This window comes from Mobula birostris, chromosome 24, assembly GCF_030028105.1.
Source record: "Mobula birostris isolate sMobBir1 chromosome 24, sMobBir1.hap1, whole genome shotgun sequence".
In the NCBI taxonomy this organism is placed as follows: Eukaryota; Metazoa; Chordata; class Chondrichthyes; order Myliobatiformes; family Myliobatidae; genus Mobula; species Mobula birostris.
The window spans coordinates 20934230-20958587 of NC_092393.1; the positions used below are offsets into that span (position 1 = coordinate 20934230).

The following is a 24358-nucleotide window of genomic DNA, read 5'->3' on the forward strand; positions in this document are numbered from 1 at the left end:
ATCCCGGACGAGCCCCGACAATTGTAACTCTCAGGCTCAGCCAGCACGTGTTCATCTCGGGGAAAACAACTTCTGGCCCCGCCAAACTGAGAAATCTTGTTTGTGTGGATGCTGCGTGATGTGTTGCCGGTTTACAAATCTGCACTGCAAAATGTCAGACAGTACACCATATGCAATTAAATGATTGAACTTTATAAATCTTAATCTGAGTAAAGGGTTAGTAAAGAAAAGAAAAAGGGCCCATTTTAAGGAAAAAGTCTATTGTGCATCGTTGGAGCTCACTGCTTGTTCATTTGTTCCCATCAACCACCAAGTGTAGCTGGCTCTTGGACCCTCACTCCTCAGTACACTCTGTCCAGTAATCTTCTGAGTCTCTCCATTCGTGTTTTCCTTCTTCTCTCGCCGACAAAATACCGTGAAAAACCTGGCTCCCAGATACACAAGAAAGAACAACAGTTCTCCCATTGGATAACATACATTCCTAAGTCCTGTTATCTCTAGCCTTAACGTAAACATTGCTGTTACAGAGAAAGCATTACCTTCACAGTGGAACATTACATAGAAGCCATTACATTAGCCTTAGCAGTGAAACTTTACAGCGTGTTACATTAGTCTCCACCTCTTCACGCTAGCCTATTGAGTTGAAATCTCAAGGTCCCCAATCTAACCCTGTCCACTCCAACAATGGCTCTGCTAAAAGTACCCACTCACTTTAAAAAATCTCGAGCTAATTAACTACAAACAATGGCTCTTTCAATCTCAAGTTCGTGGAACTTCTAGCCCAGCGAACTTTAGCCGACAAATTCTGATTCACTAACATACTTAACCAGATGCGACATAATATAAAAACTTTTTTCATTTGTTATTTAACAATCATTGCATTCTAAATACTTTTTGAGAAGCATTTTGGAAGCAAGTTTTTCTGAATGTAAATACTTTTTCTACATAATTTGTAATTCTTAAAATAACAAGCATCAGTAAGGCAGCTCATCACCTGCCCTCCTGATCCCTGTGAAATACTTGCATTTTTCTGCTTCTTCAGGCTTTTGCTTTTGTTTTTGTTATGGCGTATTTACTGAAGGCATCAGAGGACAGGGAGGAATTGATTTACTAACACTTGTTAGTTGGTTATGCGCCGTGTCAAATGACATGGATGATCATGGTTTTTCCATGACTATGTTTGCTCTTGGAAATTTTTTCTACAAAAGTTGTTTGTCATTGCCACCTCCTGGACAGTTTCTTCACATACAGGTGACCCCAGCAATTAGCAATACACTTCAGAGGTCGCATAACCAGGACTAGTGATATGTACCAGCTGTTCATACGACCATCCACCACCTGCTCTCATGGCTTCAGGGGACCGTGCTAGTGGAGCTAAACAAGTACAGCACCTTGCCCAAGGATGATCGGCAGGATAGTGGAGAGAAGGAGCACCTTGCACCTCTTTCGATAGAGATGTATCTCCACCCCGCCACCAATTACTAACACTGTGTCCATTTATATTTATATTTCAGAATCAGGTTTATTATCACCAGCATGCGATGTGAAATTTGTTAACTTAGCAGCGGCAGTTCAATGCAATACATAATCTAGCAGAGAGGAAAAAATAATAAATAAAATAAAATATGATAAGTAAACAAGTAAATCAATTACGTATATTGAGTAGGTTTTAAAAATGTGCAAAAACAGAAATACTGTATATTAAAAAACAGTGAGGCATTGTCCAAAGCTTCAATGTCCATTTAGGAATCAGATGCCAGAGGGGAAGAAGCTGTTCCTGAATCGCTGAGTGTGTCCCTTCAGGCTTCTGTACCTCCTACCTGATGGTAACAGTGAGAAAAGAGCATGCCCTGGGTGCTGGAGGTCCTTCATAATGGATGCTGCCTTTCTGAGACACCGCTCCCTAAAGATGTCCTGGGTACTTTGTAGGCTAGTACCCAAGATGGAGCTGACTAGATTTACAACCTTCTGCAGCTTCTTTTGGTCCTGTGGAGTAGCCGCTCCATACCAGACAGTGATGCAGCCTGTCAGAATGCTCTCCATGGTACAACTATAGAAGGTTTTGAGTGTATTTGTTGAACATACCAAATCTCTTAAAACTCCTAATGAAGTATAGCTGCTGCCTCGCCTTCTTTATAACTACATCAATATGTTGGGACCAGGTTAGATCCTCAGAAATCTTGACAACCAAGAACTTGAAGCTGCTCACTCCCTCCACTTCTGATCCCTCTATGAGGATTGATATATGTTCCTTCGTCTTACCCTTCCTGAAGTCCACAATCAGCTCTTTCATCTTACTGACGTTGAGTGCCAGGTTGTTGCTGCAGCACCACTCCACTAGTTGGCATATCTCACTCCTGATTTTTAGTTGTGCTTTTCTATTTTTAACAATTTTCTGGAACTTTGATTTCATATTAAAACTGATATTATAAAATTAATTCATTTTACTGTAGGGTAAATGAGGTTGGGAAATGCACATGGGATCCGTTTCTGGTTTGCTGACTGAGCATTCTGATTAGTAGTTCTGTATGATGTGTAACTTCACTATTCCTGGACACCACAGAACTCTAAAGAATGATTCATCACATGAATTTAACAATTATGACTAAAGATCTGCAGTGTCTTTGTGAGCTTCTTTCTTTGAGTTTGCTTCCATTCATTTTTGACAGCTGCGTTCATGGTGCGGAGAAACAAACACTTAACTATGTCGGGGATGATGTTGAGCAAATGTCGGCAACTATGCAAAAGTCCAAGTTCCTCCCTTGGTACAATTGAGTTGCATTCAGCAATTCACCCATTTAGCATACTCTCAAGTCTTTTTATTTGCAGTTGCAGCTGGTTTAAGTAGATTTAATATTTAAAAATAAGAACCAAAAATGTTGCAAATATTTATAATTGTTATACCAATATTTAGTCTTTCAGAAGGATTGATTATTTGGTATCGACCTTAGTCGAAGCATAAATATGTTTATGACAATAACAAACTAAGGAGGCAAACCCTGATTACTCATTGCCAACAATTGTACTTCTAGTTGTATTAGTGTATTCATGGCACACAAATGTTTACAACTATTTGTCTCTGTGAAAAGCAAATATATTTCATATAGGAATGAATTATTGCAAATTGCAAACTTAATATTCCGCGGTAGAATGACATGAAATTACTTAGTAGTACAAAGGAGAGATCTTTTCATCTTTTCTGAGCTTTGGAGCACATAAGACAAAAAAGAAACATTATCATTCATCTTTCACTGATGTGGGAGATATCTAGCAAATAATCAGATCATTTCTGGACCAGGTGCTTTCCTATCTCCTCCGTAGTAGCACGACAAAATAATACTAATCACTTTTTTTGAGCTTTGTACTGCCATCAGAGCTTTTTAATATTTATTAGAGGAGCAGATTTAAGTTGGAATAATATGTCTACAGTATGATTTATCTCTTGTTTACCAAGTTATTGATTTAAGCTGCACTGGTTAATCAGTGGTTAGGAAAGTTTCTCTCATTTTACTCAAACATAACTTTTCATCAGACAATTAAGATGGCAGATATCATACCAGTCATTTGCAGTCCTTTATCTGTAAACTCTGGGAATCACTGATGTTAGACACATAACAGTAATGGTGCTGATCCTTTCTTAAATTTTGAGAATAGATTTCTGGGTAATAAAGCTGTAAGCTGCTTATGGACTTATTTCAGAACTGCTGAGTGGACAATTGATCTTGGGTTTCTCCTGGGATACTCACGATTACAGAACTCAGTCCTCTGTCAATTTGACTCAGTTGAAGTGACACAAGAAATTGCTGAGGGCAGTGGGTATGCTGTGTTACTAGACAACATCCCAGACTGTATTGAAGATTTGTGATCAGCTGAGCTGTTTCAGTTCTTTTACAATACTGGCATCCACCTGACAATGCCAATAACTTCCAGGTGTTTCCTGATGACAAATAAGCAGGAACAATTCAATTTAACTAGTTAATACTCAATCAATCTATATTTGATTATTAGCAGTGTATTGAGTATGTTATTGACATTGTTATTGAATTGCATTAATCACCAATAACCTACTCACTGGTGCTGAAGTTTTGGTTTTGTTAAGATTGTTCTGCTCTTTACATCATCACAATATTGATCTCAAATGGATCAAATCTGAATTCCAGGGGTTAGTTGGGAGTGACTGTCCTTGACCTCAGTGCCAAACTGATTGAAAGTGGTATAATGAGCCCTAGTAAAACTGAAGTCAGAGGGCATCAAGGGAAAATACACCAATCATTGGGTTGTGATTGCTGGAGGTCAAACAATCCAACCCTAGTACATTCCTGCAGGAGTTCTTCAGGGCAGCAGCCAAGGCACAGCAATCTTCTGCTGCTTCATCATTGATTTTAGAGTCATAGAGGAATACAGAACAGTTATGTCCATTGGCTGGATTTGTCTATGCCAACCAGGGTGCCCATCTAAACTATTCCCTTTTGCTCTTGTTTGGCTGATATCCCTCTAAAACCTTCCTATTCATAATAAATCTTCTTTCCAAATAAGGTGAGAAGTGAGAATGTTTGGCATGAGGTAACGTTAAAGTACATCTCAGAATTATTTGAAGATAGCAGGATTGAGGATTTACAGAATTAAATCAAATGCCTAATCAACCTAAAATATCGATGTCAGAGATAGAAATTGTGATTTGGAGTCCAAAAGTCAGAAAGGCGGCCAGTGAAGATAAGATTTCCACTGAAATTCTGAAATCACTTGGTCCGAAGGGAAAAACAAACCTTTTAGCGATATTAAACAACTGTTATATGACAGGAAATCTTCTGGAGGACTTTCTCAAATTGTTATTTATCGCCTTACCAAAAAAGCCAAGAACGATAAAATGTAACGAACACAGGACGATAAGCTTAATGTCTCACTGCGTCAAGCTACTGTTGAAAGTAGCGTTCGGCAGAATGGGAGGTACAATCAGCGATGAAACTGGAGAGACACAGTTTGGTTTTCGTAAAGGCTCAGGAACAAGAGAAGGAATATTTGTGATGAGAAACATCACGGAGAGATGCATTGAGGCACAAAAGACCATCTACTTATGCTTTATTGACTATGGAAAGGCTTTTAATAAAGACACGAGAAAGTAATAGAGGTGCTGAACAAATACGATCTGGGATGGGAGAAGTGCAGTTAATAAGGAACTTATATTGGAAACAGAAAGCGGCGGTCAGGGTAGAAAATGAGCTATCACCATGGGCATGTATTAAATGAGGCGTAAGGCAAGGCTGTGTTGGCTCACCGGATTTGTTCAACCTCTACGGAGAATGGATTTTTTGGGAATGCGACCATCAGAAGACAGGTATTCCAATTGGAGGCCGGAAGGTGGATAACATCAGGTATGCAGATGACACCACGTTGTTAGCTGACAGCGAATGCGAACTGCAAATTATGTTGAATAAAGTGAATGAGAAAAGCCTTGACTATGGACTAAAAATCAACCCTAAGAAAACAAAATCGATCGTGGTAAGCAAAACAAACACTAAAGACTCACTCATGATGGTATCATTACAAGTGAATGGACAAGACATTGAACAGGTGCGAAAGTTTGAGTATCTTGGCAGTTGTCTGACAGATGCCGGGAGATGTGAAGTTGAGATCAGAAGGAGAATAGGTATGGCTAAGACCCAGTTCATGAAGCTACAAGATCTACTATGCAATCGGAAGGTAGACATCCAAAGTAGAATTCACTTCCTCGAGTGTTACGTATGGTCAGTGCTGAGGTATGGATCAGAAACATGGACCCTGAAGAAAGATGACATGAAACGAATTAATGCTTTTGAAATGTGGTGCTATCGACAAATGTTGAAGATCAGCTGGGTAGAGAAAGTTTCAAATGAGAGGGTTTTGTCTGAAGTTGATAGACCACAGATACTCAAACAACAGGAATTCTGCAGATGCTGGAAATTCAAGCAACACACATCAAAGTTGCTGGTGAACGCAGCAGGCCAGGCAGCATCTCTAGGAAGAGGTACAGTCGACGTTTCAGGCTGAGACCTTTCGTCAGGACTAACTGAAGGAAGAGTTAGTAAGAGATTAGAAAGTTGAAGGGGGAGGAGCAGATCCAAAATGATAGGAGAAGACAGGAGGGGGAGGGATGCAGCCAAGAGCTGAACAGGTGATTGGCAAAGGGGATAGGAGAGGATCATGGGACAGGAGGTCCGGGGAGAAAAACAAGTAGGGGGGGAACCCAGAGGATGGGCAAGGGGTATAGTCAGAGGGGGGAAAAGGAGAGTGAGAGAAAGAATGTGTGTATAAAAATAAATAACGGATGGGGTACGGAGGGAGGTGGGGCCTTAGTGGAAGTTAGAGAAGTCAATGTTCATGCCATCAGGTTGGAGGCTACCCTGATGGAATATAAGGTGTTGTTCCTCCAACCTGAGTGTAGCTTCATCTTTACAATAGAGGAGGCAGTGAATAGACATTTCAGAATGGGAATGGGATGTGGAATGCCCTGAATGGTGGTGAGGGAGGAAGTGTAAGGGCATGTGTAGCACTTGTTCCGCTTACAAGGATAAGTGCCAGGAGGGATATCAGTGGGGCGGGATGGGCGGTACGAATGGACAAGGGAGTTGCGTAGGGAGCGATTCCTGTGGAAAGCAGAGAGAGGGGGAGGGAAAGATGTGCTTTTCCCCTCCGTAACTTCCACCACCTCCAACGGGATCCCACCACTAAGCACATCTTTCCCTCCTCCTTCTCTCTGCTTTCCGCAGGGATCGCTCCCTACATGACTCGCTTGTCCATTCGTCCCCCCCATCCCTCCCCACTGATCTCCCTCCTGACACTTATCCTTGTAAGCGGAACAAGTGCTACACATGCCCTTACACTTCCTCCCTCACCATCATTCAGGGCCCCAGACAGTCCTCCAGGTAAGGCGACACTTCACCTGTGAGTCGGTTGGGGTGACATACTGCGTCCGGTGCTCCCGATGTGGCCTTCTATATATTGGCGAGACCCGACGCAGACTGGGAGACCACTTTGCTGAACACCTACGCTCTGTTCGCCGGAAAAAGCAGGATCTCCCAGTGGCCACACATTTTAATTCCACATCCCATTCCCATTCTGACATGTCTATCCACGGCCTCCTCTACTGTAAAGATGAAGCCACACTCAGGTTGGAGGAACAACACCTTATATTCCATCTGGGTAGCCTCCAACCTGATGGCATGAACATTGACTTCTCTAACTTCTGCTAATGCCCCACCGCCCCCTTGTACCCCATCTGTTATTTATTTTTATACATACATTCTTTCTCTCACTCTCCTTTTTCTCCCTTTGTCCTTCTGACTATACCTCTTGCCCATCCTCTGGGTTCCCCCCCCCCCTTGTTTTTCTCCCTGGACCCCCTATCCCATGATCCTCTCTTATCCCTTTTGCCAATCATCTGTCCAGCTCTTGGCTCCATCCCTCCCCCTCCTGTCTTCTCCTATCATTTTGGATCTCCCCCTCCCCCTCCAACTTTCAAATCCTTTACTCACTCTTCCTTCAGTTAGTCCTGACGAAGGGTCTCAGCCTGAAACGTCAACTGCACCTCTTCCTAGAAATGCTGCCTGGCCTGCTGCTTTCACCAGCAACTTTGATGTGTGTTGCTAGACTACAGATACTGCTGGAGAATATTACGAAGTTAAAAGTTGCTTATTGTGGACACGTTACACGGAGAGATAACATCTTGTTGGACTTGCTATACGGAAGGATGGGGGGAAAGTAAGGAAGAAGAAGGCAAAGAACAACGTGGCTGGATAACATCAAGGATTGGACCAAGCTGGACAAGACTAGGGATGTTGTGGACAAGTGCTGGGACAGAGCGGCGTGGAGGGAAACCGTCCGCCAACTGGAAATTCCAGATGCGACCTAACAAGGAATGTTAAAGTTATATAAGACCACTTATATTCATTTCTGGTCACTTCACTACAGGAAGAATGTGAATACTATAGAGAGAGTGCAGAGGAGATTTACAAGCATTTTGTCTGGATTGGAGAGTATGCCTTATGAGAAAAGGTTGAGTGAACTTGCCCTTTTCTCCTTGTAACAACGGAGAATGAGAGGTGACCTGATAGAGGTGTACAAGATGATGAGAGGCATTGATCATGTGGTTAGCCAAAGGCTTTTTTCCCAGGGCTGAAATGGGAAAAAAGGGGGCGTAGTTTTAAGGTGCTTGGAAGTGGGTACAAGGGGGATGGCAGAGGTAAGTTTTTCACACAGAGAGTGGTGGGTGTGTGGAATGCACTGCCATTGACGGTGGTACAGGACGATACAATAGGGTCTTTTAATAGACTCTTCGATAGGTATAAGGAGCTTAGAAAAATAGAGGGCTATGCAGTAGGGAAATTCTAGGCAGTTTGTAGAGTAGGTTACATGGTCGGCACTACATTGTGGGCTGAAGGGCCTGTAATGTGCTGTAGATTTCTTTGCTAATTGAACAATATTCATTTCCATTTGCTACTGCTCAGCAGTTGGAATAGTTTGTGTTTGCACGGAGAAATAACACATAGGCGTCACATTTAGGCCACAAAATTGACAACGATGACTATTTCCAACAAAAGTAAACCTAATTATTTACTCTTCAGTTTCAGTACCATTATCATTGATGAGTCTGCATCATCAGCACCCTATTAGATGGAAACCAAGCTGGATCAGCTACATAAATAGAGTCACTAGAAAACTATCCTGTCATGAATAACTCACCACCAGATACTCCAGAGCATCTTTACCACCTCTTAGGCACGAGCCAGGAGTGTAACAGAATATTCTCTCCTTGCCTAGTCAAATGCATCTTGAGCAGTTCTCATACAAAACAACTCACTTGATTTGCATTCAGTCCACCATCCTAGGCGTTCATTCTCTCCAGCACCAGCACATCATAGTTGCACCTTGTTAGGTGTGTAGCACCTGAAAAGAGCCCTGCAGTCACGCACCTAAACTGCTCCAGTATCACATCCTAAACTTTGAATTCAGCTGCGGGTATCACGGGTAACAGGCAACACATCCGAGTCATATATAATGTAATCCTGACTTGGAAGTTCACATTGCATCATCACTGAGTAAGGATCCTGGGCACTATAGGAGTACCTTTGCTGTCAGGATTGCTGTGATTCAAGAAGGCAGCTTACCACTACCCTTTAATGGTAATTTCAGATGGAGTATGAGTCCTATATCCAGAAAAATGAATAAATGGAAACTTTGTAAACTTCATTGTATTGAGAATTGTTTTTGTTTTTTGTCAAGCTTCCTATATTACTGTCAGGATGATGAATAAATTTTGGAAGAAATAACTTGTAGATATAGGGTATATTTTACGAGGGGTGATTGATAACTTTGTGGCCTAAGATAGAAGGAGTCAATTTTAGAGAACCTAGCACGTTTATTTTTCCTACATTTACACACTTAGTCTAGCGGTCGTGGAGCATACGGATCCCTTCTGTGTAGAAGTTGGCGGCTTGGACCTCTAAAACTGGTCCAGAGCAGGGATAATTGATAAGTTTGTGGCCTAAGATAGAAGGAGATGAGTTGTTAACTTTAAACTTTCTGCATTTTCACTCAGAGTTGAACTGCACATGTATGTAACAAGAGTTATATAACTCATCTGCTTCTACCCAAGGCCACGAACTTATCAATCACCCCTGCTGTGGACCACCTGGAGGTCCAAGACGCTCTCGTTACATGCACGTGCAGTTCAACTCTTTGAGTGATAATGCAGAAAGTTTGAAGTTAATAACTCATCTCCTTCTACCTTAGGCCACGAACTTATCAATCATCCCTGCTGTGGACCACTTCTACAAAGAAGGGATCTGTATGCTCCACGACCGCTGGACTAAGTGTGTACATGTAGGAGAGGACTGTGTTGAAAAATAAATGTGCTAGGTTTTCTAAAATTGACTCCTTCTACCTTAGGTCACGAACTTATCATTCACCCCTTGTACAAATCTAAAGATTTAAGTCAGAATTTGTCCTCTGTTTATTAAAGTAGCAGGCATATGTTTTGCTTTATTTCCACTGAACTGATATCATTGAAGTGTCTATTGGAAGCAGGGTTTAACAATATTGAACAGATACGATGAAGGAAACGTTTCTATACATTTCCAGACTGGTGTAGATTCAGTGGAAAGATTATAACGTTATAGGATAGGCAACACGGATTCAATTCCTCCTGCTGCCTGTAAAGAGTTTGCACATTCTCCATGTAACCACGTGAGTTTCCTCACACAGTCCAAAGACATACTGGTTGCTAGGGTAATTGGTCATTGTAAATTGTCCCATTATTAAATTGGGAAATTGCTGGGCAGCATGGCTCAAAGGGCTGTCAGGGCTATTCCGCAGTGTATCTCAATAAACAAACAAATAAATAAATAAATAAAACAGCTGTAGAACATTTCACAGTTCTCGGTGGAAAGCAGAACTTTTGGATTAGTTTCAAGATATTTGTTGAAGAAATGTGAACCATTTTTGAATCATTCCAATTGTAGGTTCAACGTCATTTGTCTAAACTATTTGACAACATGGCCAGCATGAAATTCCAGACAGAGGGTGATAATAAGCCAACTAAAATGGCCTTGGGGATGTACAGTAAGGAGGATGAATACGTAAACTTCAAAGAGCCATGTGACTGCAATGGGCAGGTAGGAAAAGCATGTCTGTGTCTGCTGAAGCTATTCAAATGTGTTAATAAGTGAAAATGTAACCTTGGATGCAAGACTACTTGAGAATTGCAAAGTGGGTGTGGTCATCTGATTGAAACTATCTGCCAACTTTTTCTACACTCATAATTATCTATACCTCTGTAAAGATCTGTCTAGGCTATTTTTTCTGCTCCAGAGAAATAAGCATAGACTTTCCTATCTCCATTTGTTCAATGCCAGAAAACTTACGATGAATCTGTTCTGGATCCTCCCCTTCCTGTTCTCATGTGATCATCATTTGCTGGTTTGAAATGTCCTCATTCCTCAGGTCCTTTATTCTTTTCGACAATATTATAAGAATCATCTTAGAAACGTAAAAAAATAGGAGCAAGAGAAAACCCCTTGAGTGTGATCCACCATTCGCTAAGACCATGACGAATACTCTACTTGGCAACATTTTCCTTTCATTTCCATATTGCTTGATTCCTGTAATATCCACCTCAGTTAAAAATGGTTTGAGTCTCTAAAACTCCACAGTAGAGAATTCCAAAGATTCACCTTCATTTGATTGTAGACATTTTCCTCATTTCAGTCTTCAGTGGTTTACCATTTGTTTTGAAAATTACCCTTATTCTGGACTTTCATCTAGAATTGTAATGATTGTTATTCTAATTAATCTAACTCAATTCTAACACTAGAACTTACCTTGCAGCCAAATCTGATCACTTTTATAGTTGTTTTTGTGTTTTTAATAGATATAAATTTGTCCTGCAATTAATTCTTGTTTCCAATGTTTTTACTGCCAAACATTTACTCCAATGTCCGAACTACTGTGGCCAACTTACACTTCATACTTTTAACAGTTTGTGTTATTTAGATTTAAGTTTCTATTTTCAGATTGAAGTCCGTCACTTACGAGTCTTGTGATCACTCTGCAGATTATTAATGACCCGCTTTTCAGTATGCAACTGTAGATCTAAAATGACATTTTTGTGGTTGGGGCTTTTGTAGGAGAGTGGGGAATGATTTCATGAACTGCTGCAGTGTATTGTGGATCCAAGGAAGAGCTGTTGCTAGGGTCCAGCATTTCACATTCCTGAGGGGAGCAGACTGCAGCCTGGGAGTAGCTAAAATTCGTAGTCCTCCTTACTTCATCCTAAAGCAGGCCTGAGGCATTGTGAAGGGCAGAGATCATCATCAATGGAAATATTATAACTGTACCTTGGTGCATGTTAAACTTGTGTTTATACATCAGATCAAGAAAGTAAAGACTTTGTTGTGTTTGAAGTTAACCTCTTTATTTTCCTCTTGGAAATTTTTTTCCCTTCCAATTTGGGCATACATAAGTTTTAAAATAAAATATATGTCATTATTTTAGGCCTGATTCATCAATGTAACTTATGCTTTACCAATTCCTTTTCACTTTACTAAATTACTGTTGATACTTTCCTTTTATGCCTTTGGGTGTGGCTTTGTATTGAGGTGTGTGATGTCCCATCTCCAGGATGTTGGTGTATTTTGCAAGCGTTATAAACACATGCTAATTTTTTATTGTTTCACTTTTAAATTATGAATTGTAAATTCTGTCAGAGCCTCTTACTTGGCCAAGCTTATGTTGCAGTTGTGTGTTTTGTGGAAGGGGAAACAGAGGTTAATTAGACAACATAGCAGAGCTGTTAGGGAACAAGTGTAATTTGTTCACATCCATAGGTGGAATGACTGAATAGCTGAAGCTGTGAGTTTGGTGGGATTTGCAAACTATATTGGACAAAACTGGAGGTTTAAACATGCCAAATTACTGTTTTTGATAACTACTAATTTTTACCAAATATATACCTTGGGTTTCAAATTTGTTTAAGGTAATATATTTAGTTTCTAAGATTGTGGTCCTGTATGTGTCATAATGATGAAGACATTATTTACTTACTGTTCAAGGTTGAGACTTGGTTGAATCGCGTGCTTGAAACCATGAAAGATACTGTGAGGCATGAAATGACTGAGGCTGTTGTGGCTTATGAAGAGAAGCCAAGAGATCAGTGGCTGTTTGATTATCCAGCTCAGGTAGGCCAGAACAAACAACAAATCTGGCTTTATCACTAGTCTCTTGCTTGTATTTTAATCATTTGATATATTTCCAGCAGCCAACAGTGATCGGGTTCCATGGCACTATTACGTGGAATGGATTTTGTCTTTATCACCTAGAAACCAGAGAAGAAAATAATTTGACACTGTTTAGCAGCATTCACCAGCTAATTTCATCCTTCGTACAAGAGATGTGTTACATTTAGTTGATATAAAATGAATCCATCTCTCTTTGGTTCCCCTGTGTTGGCAAAGTAAAAAAAACACAGTTCAAAGGTCACCAGAGCTATATTATATTTATATTGTTAATCTTAATCTGGTTGCTAAACTCTGGGTTTCTTTTTAAAGTTGTAGACTGTATTTGTCTGATGAAAGGTCTTGGATCTAAAATGTTCAAATTACAGAGCTACATAGAATGGAAACAGACCCTCCAGCCCAACTTATCCATGTCAACCAAATTGCCAACTCGAGCTAGCTCCATTTTCCCACACATGGCTCAAATCACTCTCAATCTTTTTATCCTAATTACATTTCTACTTCCATGCATCCTGTCTGACCTGCTGTCTGCTTCTAGCGCTTTGGTTTCAGGTTCCGAGCATTTGCAGTTTTTTTGTTTTTCATTTTTGTATCGTTCATTTCTTCCTTTTTAATAGTAGACAACTTGATGAATCTTCTATTTGTATGCAAAATAATCTGTTTATTAATATTTGTGAGACAATTCACTTTACGTTGAGCCTGCTTTTCTTGAACCAGGTAGCACTTACTTGCACTCAGATTTGGTGGACTACAGAGGTTGGGATTTCCTTTGCCAGACTGGAAGAAGGGTATGAAAACGCCATTAAGGACTATTACAAAAAGCAAGTTAACCAGCTGAATACACTTATCACCATGCTAATTGGTCAGCTCTCGAAGGGGGATCGGCAGAAGATCATGACCATCTGTACCATCGATGTCCATGCACGAGATGTTGTTGCAAAGATAATTGCTCAGAAGGTTGGTGCACCAAATATAATGAGATATTGACCATCTAATCCTATTTCATTGCAATGTCTCTCTTCACATTTTACATTGTGCATTTTAAGTTGATGCTTTTCCTATAATTTTGAAGCTTTTTAGGCATTTCAACCCATTGCTTTAACAGAATTATTATACACCTTTTATGATTTTCAATTCCATTGACTTTTATTGAAGCAAAAGCACTGAAATTTTAATGTGAGAAATTTTGTATTATCCATACACCACTCTGCCCAATTCAAAATTATACCTAGTTAGCTTGTACCAAGAAGTTTGTAAGCCAGCAGAAAAGATGTTGAATGCCGCTATCAGATATAATTTCTATTATGATATATCACTTATGACTTTCTTTTTTCACATTGAAATTTTGTGTTCACAGTTTACATCCATGGCTTAGACCTTGGAGATTTGGTGGTGGGGTGCATGGTAAAATCAATCCTGAGGAGGATGGAACAAAAATTACATAAAAATGTACAGAGCAGGGTAATGATTGACAAATAATTCCTCAACACAGATAAATGTGAGGTAGGACATTTTGGGAGAAAGATTAGGTCAAGTCATCTATTACTTGGAGCTTGAATATCTGGATGGCATAGCAAGAGGAGTTCAAGTTCAGTTTATTGTCATTCAACCATACACAAGTATACCACAATGAAGCAACATTCCTCCGGACAAAGGTGCACAACGCTAAGTAACATTACCATAAATAAATTAACAGATAACATGACACAAGTTTAAAAAGTAACCAGTATAATGCTACTGGTACTTCATAGTTATGAGACCTGGATGTTAGCAAGGAGCTCAGTAGTCTTGCTGCCTGGGGAAGGATGCTGTTTTCCATCCTAACAGTTCTTGTTCTAATGCTATGGTACCTCCTACCCGATAGTAAGTGGTCAAAGAGATTGTTGGATAGATGGGAGGGATCACTGACAATGCTAAGGGCCCTGAATATGCAGTGCTCTTGATAAATATCTCTGATGGGTGGAAGAGAGACCCTGATGTTCCTCTCTGTAGTCCACACAATCATTTGTAGGTACTTGTGGTCAGATGCCTAGCAATTCCTGTACCAGATGGTGATGCAGTTGGTCAGGACACTCTCAGTGGTATTCTAGTAAAAATTGGCTGTGTGGGAGGAACCTCACTTGCTTGAATCTCCTCAGGGAATGGAGATGTTGCTGCACTTTCTTGACCAAAGAGGCACCAAGTGATATCATCCATTATGTGCACTCCAAGAAACTTGGTGCTCCTAATTCTCTCCACAGAGGGGTCATTTATGTGTAGTGAGGAGTGGTCAGCCAGCACCTTCCTGAAGTCCAGAACTACCTCTTTGGTCTTGTCTACAATAAGACTGAAGTTTCTGTGCTCGCACCATTCTACCAGCTGCTGTACCTCCTCTCTGGACACTGTCTTGTTGCCGTTGTTTTAGCTGATAACAACACTTGGAGGAGAAGAGAGAGAAGGGAGATGAAAAGGAGCGACACACACATCTAGATGGAGTGCACACGTTGCGCTAGCAAAAAGGACACATGAGTCAAGTGGAATGTGCAGTTACTGCAAGAAGCTAACTAAAAAGAAAACAAGGAAAAAACGTAATTAAAATAACATAACTAAAGATGGTGATGATTGGAACCATTACAGCATTTGATAGTGGCATTGAAAACTGGGTAATTTACATTGAAAGAGTGGAGTTATATTGTGATGCTAATGGTATTAATGATGAAAAGAAAGCCAGCTTCTTACTCAGTGTTATGGGAGCAAAAACATACGGGCTGCTGCGGAGCTTGTTATCCCCTGAAAAGCCAGCTGTGAAAACGTTCAAGCAAATGGTAGACACTCTCCAACAGCATTTAAACCCTAAACCACTGGTCATTGCTGAAAGATTTAAATTGCACAAATGGAATCAGAGCAAAAATGAACGCATTTATGAATATTATGCTGAATTGCGCAAATTATCAGAACATTGTTAATTTGGAGCTTGTCTATTGGATGCATTGAGGGACGGGTTAGTGTGTGGCATGCAGTGTGAAACCACACAGAAGCGGCGCCAGGATGAAAAAGACCTTACATTCGAGAAGGCACTGAACATTGCAATATCAGTGGAAACAGCAGCACGGGGTGCTTCAGAGATACAACAAAAATCTCTGGAATATGCTACAAATAAAATGTCACTGAACAGAAATGAAAGAAAGAAATGTTACCATTGTGGGAACATGTCACATGACCCTGAGGACTGTTGGTTTAAAGACAAAGAATGCCGAAACTGTGGCAAACAGGGCCACACTGGCAGAGTATGCAAAGCTAGTAAGCAGCAGAAAAAGGTCAAAATACAGAGAAACAAGAAACCCCAGAAAGGAAAATACAACAATGTACACAAAATGAAAACGACTCAGCCAAAAGTGAATTGTCTTGTCTGCAACTTCACAGCATGAAAGAGACACAAGTGGCAGGCGTGAGACCGAAAATGGAGTTGGACACAGACTCAGCTTTAACAGTGATCTCTGCACACAACTACAAACAACTGTTTTCTCACATACTTCTGAAGCAAACTAAACTACTGCTAAAGACTTACACAGGACAGAAAGTGCATCCCAAAGGTAAAATTAAAGTGACAGTGACCTACGGAGACAAAACACATCAGGTGAACCTCTATGTACTGAAAAATGGAGGACCACTGTTGCTGGGAGGTGAATGGCTCAGGAAAATCCAGTTGGATTGGCACACCATCAAGGCACTAGATGTGTCAGCAAAGGAGGGCAGCAAGGCTACATCTGAAAGACTGTCACAAATACTTGCTGACTCTGAGGAATTGTTCATGAAAGGAATAGGAACATTTCAGGGCTTGAAGGCAAAGACTGAGGAAAATGCATGTCCAAAATTTTACAAAGCCAGACCAGTGCCATATGCATCCATCCGACAGTAGAGGTAGAGCTGAAAAATCTGGAGCAGACTGGGGTCCCTGTCAAAGGTGGATTGGAGTGAATGGGCCACGCCTATTTTTCTGGTGATGAAGAAAGCCTCCAGCACAAAACCAGGAAAACCAAGCAAGGTGCGCATATGTGGTGACTTTAAAGTAACTGTGAACCCAGTTCTCCACACAGTACGGTATCCTCTACCTCGTACTGAGACATTTTTGCATCCCTGTCAGGAGGGGCACATTTCACAAAAATTGAACTGGCCCAGACTTATCTCCAAATGGAAATCAGTGCAGCATCCAAGAAATACCTGACAATAAATACACACAAAGGACTTTACCAGAATAACAGGTTCGTGTTTGGGATAGCTTCAGCTCCTGCAATCTGGCAAAGGGCAATGGACCAGGTCCTGCAGGGGATTCCAGGGACTCAGTGTTACCTGGATGACATCATTGTCACCAGCAAAGATGATGATGAACACCCTTCTAACCTTGAACAAGTACTCACCAGGTTACAAGAATATGGGCTCAGAGCTAATCGACAGAAATGTAAGTTTTTCAAAAAGGAAATCTCATACTGTGAGTATGTTGTCAACAAGAATAGCTTACACATTTCTCAAGACAAGATAGAAGCGGTGCTTAAGGCACCACCACCTGAAAATGTGTCTCAGCTGAGAGCTTATCTTGGACTAGTGACCTATTACCACAAGTTCCTGCCTCACCTATCCACGGTCCTACACCCACTAAATGCACTATTACAGACAGGGACACAATGGAAGTGGACTGAGAGCTGTGAGAAAGCGTTTCAAGAAAGTAAAAGACTCAACTTCAGAAGGGGTGCTCACACACTTTGACCCCTCCTTACCAATCCGACTAGCTTGTGATGCCTCGCCCCATGGGATAGGAGCTGTGTTATCGCACAAGTTTCCAGATGGCTCAGAAAGACCAATAGCCTTTGCCTCAAGAACACTAACTTCAGCTGAACGCAACAGTGCACAGATTGACAGAGCCTAAGCCTCGTGTGGGGAGTCAAGAAATTTAGTCACTACCTGTATGGTCAAAGGTTTACACTGTTGACTGACCATCAGCCTCTTGTGTCAGTCTGCAGCCCAAGAAAAGGCATTCCAGTGATTACAGCACAAAGGCTGCAGTGATGGTCTCGTTTCTTACAAGGTCATATATATGACATTGAACACAAGGGGACCAAGCAACATGGCAACGCAGGTGGTTTGTCATGCTTACCACTGCTGTCTTCAGAGATAACTACACAAATGGATTCAGCAGAGGTCTTTCACACAACAATTGTTGAACAATTACCAGTGAAAACAGCCTCATTGAAAGAGAAACACGCAATGACCCTATGTTGTCAAAAGTGTATGACATCATGGTAAAGGGATGGCCAGCGCATGGTAACACACTTTCCAGCCTTCTCAGCAGGGAAGGAGCAGTTGTCAGTGTGTTGGGGAACACTAATGTATAGTTCACGAGTTGTGATTCCTCCCAAGCTACGCAGCAGGGTGCTGGAGGAACTGCACAAGGGGCACCTGGGTACCGTGAAGATGAAAAGTTTTGCCCGTACCTATGTGTGGTTGCCAGGAATCGATAAACAGATTGAGGACTTGACCAAGAACTGCTCTGAATGTCAAAAGATCCAGAACACACCACCACAAGCCCCTCTCCATCCATGGGAGTGGCCCTCATCAGCATGGCAATGAGTGCTGCACCATTCATGGACTCCATCATTTTAATCGCTATTGATGCACATTCCAAATGGCCAGAGGTCATCAAAATGAAGACAACCACATTGGAAAAGACCATTGCAGTTCTGAGGGCCATGTTCACCAGGAATGGCATACCAGAACAAATCTGCACAGACAATGGACAACAATTCGTCCCTGAAGAATTCCAAAGTTTTGTGAAGAACAATGGAATCAGGCATTTTACATCTGCCCCTAACCATCCATCCACAAATGGCTTGGCAGAAAGATTTGTGCAGCCATTCAAGAAAGCCATCAAGGCAATGGACAGCGAAAATCGACCACTACAACACAAGATAGACTGCTTCCTCCTTGCCTATCGTAATGCAGTACATGCAACCACTAATCAGACTCCAGCAATGATGTTTCCAAACAGGAACCTGAGGTCCCATATGGATCTTCTCAAACCAGATGTATGGCATGATGTGGAGAACAGACAGTTGAAACACTTGAATGCTAAGTCAACACGGAGCTTCAGTGTGGGACAGTCAGTTCTTGCACGGGATTACCCGACTGAAAAGTGGCAGCTGGGTACAATTTCCGCTATAGATGGGCCTCTGATGTATACAGTGGAGGTGGGAGAGAACGTATGGAGATGTCATGTGGACCAAATCCTGGATGCTCAGGTGAAAAACACAACAACACCTTGCCCAGACCCCCCTGACATAGAAGCAAACACATCAGCCTCAACTACAGATAAGCCTGTCATCAGTGCTGAGGACCCACCTGATGTACCTGTGGAGACTCATTCCCCAAAGCAAACTTTTCAGGACAGATGTTACCTGGAGAGGCAGAGAAGACCTCCCCAGAGACTTGAGTTCTAAATGGGTCTTAGACCAAAAGTAAAAAAAAAAGGCTTGTTATAATTTGATATTATTAAGTTACTTTGTTATAATTTGTAAACAAATGGTAGGCGTTTGTATGTTAAGGGTAAACATATTTGTTTAGCATAGTCATTTTCTTTGGCACTTGAATGGGGCATGACTGCGCAAGCGCGTGTAAGTCGGACCGTGAGGCAGCGGGAGTATTTAAAAGAGAGCAGTTTGTGGAAGTCGGTCATTTTCTTTGGCAGTTGAACGGGGCACGACTGCGCAAGCGCGTGTAAGTTGGGCCGTGAAGCAGCGGGAGTATTTAAAAGAAAGATGATTAACAGAGCGGGCGACGGAGTAGAGGGAGACAGAGTAGGAAGGCTTTGGCTACTGAGGCGTCGGTGAGCAGAGACTGAGGAAGAGCTTCACTCCAAGTAAGGTAAGGCCTTTAATTAATCTAATTACCTTAGGAGCAGGTAATGGAGGCAGCAGTTAGGGCAGTTGAGTGCTCCGCTTGCAGGATGTGAGAAGTCAGGGCGAGCACAATCGTCCCTGATGACTGCACCTGCGAAAGTTGCATCCAGCTGCAGCTCCTGACAAACCCAGTTAGGGAACTGGAGCTGGATGAACTTCAGATCATTCGGGAGGCAGAGGCAGAAATACACCGGAGTTACAGGGAGATAGTCACCCCTAAGAGTCAGGAGACAGGTAGCTGGGTGACTGTCAGGAGAGGGAAGGGGAATAGACAGAATGGGCAGAGCACGCTTGTGGCCGTTCCCACCAATAATAAGTACATCGTTTTGGATACTGTTGATGGGGACGACCTACCAGGGACAAGTTGCAGTGGTTGCGTCTCTGGCACAGAGACGGGACCCTCAACTCAGAAGGGAAGGAGGGAAAAGAGGAGAGCAGTAGTTATAGGGGATTTGATAGTTAGGGGAACAGATAAGAAGTTCTGTGGAAGAAATCGAGAATCCCAGATGATCTGTTGCCTCCCTAGTGCCAAGGTCCGCGATATCTCGGTATTCTCAAGAGGGAGGGTGAGCAGCTGGATGTCGTGCTCCATATAAGGGTGACGTGGGTAGAAAGAGTGAGGAGGTCCCGAAAGGTGAGTTTAGGGAGTTAGGCGTCAAGTTAAAGGACAGGACCTCCAGGATAACAATCTCAAGATTGCTACCAGTACCACGTGCAGGCGGGTTTAGAAATAGTCAGATAGCGCAAATCAACAAGTGGCTGAAGTCATGGTGCAGGAGGGAGGGCTTCACCTTTACAGATAATTGGGCAGTTTTCCAAGGAGGGTGGGACCTGTTCCAGCGGGATGGTTTACATCTGAACTAGAGGGGGACAAATATTCTTGCAGGTGGGTTTGCTAGAGAGGCTGTGGTGGATTTAAACTAGATGAGGGGGAGAGGGGAACCAGCGTGTAGGAACAGATGTAGGGAAGAAGGAAGAAAAAGAAAATAGTAAAGTTGTTTGCACCGTTAGAGATAAACAGAGAGTAAGAGGTGGAAAATTTCTTAAATGCACTTATTTTAATGCGAGGAACATTATAAGAAAGGTGGATGAGCTTAAAGCATGGGTTGATATCTGGAAGTATGATGTGGTAACTATTAGTGAAACATGGTTACAGGAGGGGTGTGATTGGAAACTAAATATTCCTGGATTTAATTGCTTCAGGTGTGATAGAATCAGAGGGACAAGAGGGGGAGGTGTTGCATTGCTTGTCAGAGAAAATATTACAGTGGTGCTCTGGCAGGATAGATTAGAGGGCTCATCTAGGTAGGCTATTTGGGTGGAATTGAGGAATGGGAAAGGTGTAGTAACACTTACGAGGGTGTATTATAGACCAGCAAATGGGGAGCAAGAATTGGAGGAGCAAATTTGTAAGGAGATAGCAGATATTTGTAGTAAGCACAAGGTTGTGATTGTGGGAGATTTTAACTTTCCACACATAGACTGGGAAGCCCATACTGTAAAAGGGCTGGATGGTTTGGAGTTTGTAATATGTGTGCAGGATAGTTTTTTGCAGCAATACATAAAGGTACCAACTAGAGAAGGGGCAGTGTTGGATCTCCTGTTAGGGAATGAGGTAGATCAGGTCACGGAGGTTTGTGTTGAGCACTTTGGGTCCAGTGGTCACAATGCTATTAGTTTTAATATAATTATGGATAAGGGTAGGTCTGGACCCAGGGTTGAGATTTTTGATTGGAAAAAGGCTAACTTTGAGGAGATGCGAAAGGATTTAGGAGTGGATTGGGAAAATTTGTTTTATGGGAAGAATGTATTAGAGAAATAGAGGTCATTTAGAGGTAAAATTTTGAGAGTACAGAATCTTTATGTTCCTGTTAGGTTGAAAGGAAAGATTAAAAGTTTGAGAGAGCCATGGTTTTCAAGGGATATTGGAAACTTGGTTCGGAAAAAGAGAGGTACCTACAATAAACATAGGCAGCATGGAGTAAATGAGGTGCTCGAGGAATACAAAGAATGTAAAAAGAATAGTAAGAAAGAAATTAGAAAAGCTAAAAGAAGATATGAGGTTGCTTTGGCAAGTAAGGTGAAAATAAATTCCAAGGGTTTCTACCATTATATTAATAACAAAAGGATAGTGAGGGATAAAATTGGTCCCTTAGAGAACAGAATGGATAGCTATGCGTGGAGCCGAAAGAGATGGGGGAGATTCTGAACAATTTCTTTTCTTCGGTATTCACTAAGGAGAAGGATTTTGAATTGCGTAAGATAAGGGAAACAGGTAGGGAAGTTATGGAAACTATGATGATTAAAGAAGAGGAAGTACTGGAGCTTTTAAGGAATATAAAAGTGGATAAGTCTCCGGGTCCTGACAGAATATTCTCTAGGACCTTGAGGGAAGTTAGTGTGGAAATAGCAGGGGCTCTGACAGAAATATTTCAAATGTCATTAGAAATGGGAATGGTGCCGGAAGATTGGCATATTGCTCATGTTGTTCCATTATTTAAAAAGGGTTCTAAGAGTAAACCTAGCAATTATCAGCCTGTGAGTTTGACATTAGTGGTGGGTAAATTGATGGAAAGTATTCCTAGAGATAGTATATATAATTATCTGGATAGACAGAGTCTGATTAGGAACAGTCAACACGGATTTGTGTGTGGAAGGTCAAGTTTGACAAATCTTATTGAATTTTTTTGAAGAGGTTACTAGGAAAGTTGACGAGGGTAAAGTGGTGCATGTTGTCTATATAGACTTCAGTAAGGCCTTTGACAAGGTCCCACATGGAAGGTTGGTTAGGAAGGTTCAATCGTTAGGTATTAATATGGATTCAGCAGTGGGTGGATAGGAGACGCCAGAGAGTAGTGGTGGATAACTGTTTGTCAGATTGGAGGCCGATGACTAGTGGTGTGCCTCAGGGATCTGTACTGGGTCCAATGTTATTTGTCATATACATTAATGATCTAGATGATGGGGTGGTAAATTGGATGAGTAAGTATGCAGATGATACTAAGATAAGTGGTGTTGTAGATCATGAAGTAGGTTTTCAAAGCTTGCAGAGAGATTTAGGCCAGTTAGAAGAGTGGGCTGAAAGATGGCAGATGGAGTTTAATGCTGATAAATGTGAGGTGTTACATTTTGGTAGGACTAATCAAAATAGGACATGCATGGTAAATGGTAGGGCATTGAAGAATGCAGTAGAACAGAGGGATCTAGGAATAATGGTGCATAGTTCCCTCAAGGTGGAATCTCATGTGGATAGGGTGATGAAGAAAGCTTTCGGTATGCTGGCCTTTATAAATCAGAGCATTGAGTATAGGAGTTGGGATGTAATGTTGAAATTGTACAAGGCATTAGTGAAGCCAAATTTGGAGTATTGTGTACAGTTCAGGTCATCGAATTATGGGAAAGATATCAACACAATAGAGAGAGTACAGAGAAGATTTACTAGAATGTTACCTGGGTTTCATCACCTAAGTTACAGAGAAAGGTTGAACAAGTTGGGTCTTTATTCTTTGAAAGGTAGAAGGTTGAGGGGGGACTTGATAAAAGGTATTTAAAAATATGAGGGGGATAGATAGAGTTGACATGGAAAGGCTTTTTCCATAGAGAGTGGGGGAGATTCAAACAAGAGGACATCAGTTGAGAGTTAAAGGGCAAAAGTTTAGGGGTAACATGAGGGGGAACTACTTTACTCAGAGAGTGGTAGCTATGTGGAATGAGCTTCTGGCAGAAGTGGTTGAGGCAGGTTCGAAGTTGTCATTTAAAGTTAAATTGGACAGTTATATGAACAGGAAAGGAATGGAGATTTATGGGCTGAGTGCAGGTCATTGGGACTAGGTGAGAGTAAGAGTTCAGCACGGACTAGAAGGGCCGAGATGGCCTGTTTCTGTGCTGTAATTGTTATATGTTTATAGTGCCCCAGTAAAAAAAAAGTTGATACACTATTAAAATAAAAGGGGAGGAGTGCACCGTATAGCCTACGTTATAATAAGGGACTACTTTATGTTTTAGTAACACATTGTTGCATGTGCTATTAGGCGCGTATTGATCTGTATGTGTGTGTCAAGTTCAGACTCTACCAGTAAAGAACCATGAAACTTAGTTCCTGTCTCCAGGGTTTTTATTATTAGCATAGTTGTGTAAACAGGCCACATACACAACAGAGACCAACCGTTGTTGTGTCACCATTGTTGTGTCATCAGGAAACTTGATGATTTAAATTAATCTGGATCTAGCAGTGCAGTCATGCATCAGCAGTGTGACCAACAGCGGGCTGAGCATGCAGCCCTGAGGGGTGTCGGCATTCAGTGTGATGGAGCTGGAGATGTTTCTGTCAATATGGACTGACTGTGGCCTTTCGGTCAAGAAGTCCAAGATCCAATTACAGAGAGAGGTGTTGAGGGAAGTTTACCTACCAGATTTTAGACCATAAGACAAAGGAACAGAAGTCAGCCATTCGGCCCATCGAGTCTGCTCCGCCATTTTATCATGAGATGATCCATTCTCCTATTTAGTCCCACTCCCCCGCCTTCTCACCATAACCTTTGATGCCCTGGCTACTCAGATACCTATCAATCTCTGCCTTAAATACACCCAATGACTTGGCCTCCACTGCTGCCCGTGGCAACAAATTCTATAGATTCACCACCGTCTGACTAAAAGAATTTC

At 41.6% G+C, this 24358-nt stretch overlaps 1 protein-coding gene across 1 annotated transcript in view; it reads left to right on the plus strand.

Annotated features, from left to right (window-relative positions):
* The window catches only part of dnah9 (dynein, axonemal, heavy chain 9), a 586329-nt gene that overhangs the window by 85935 nt on the left and 476036 nt on the right, over positions 1 to 24358 (plus strand). Inside the window, exons 23-25 of the mRNA XM_072242702.1 lie at positions 10497 to 10649; positions 12585 to 12710; positions 13485 to 13724. Coding sequence (XP_072098803.1) covers positions 10497 to 10649; positions 12585 to 12710; positions 13485 to 13724 — 519 coding nt within the window. The remainder of the gene's footprint in view (positions 1 to 10496; positions 10650 to 12584; positions 12711 to 13484; positions 13725 to 24358) is intronic.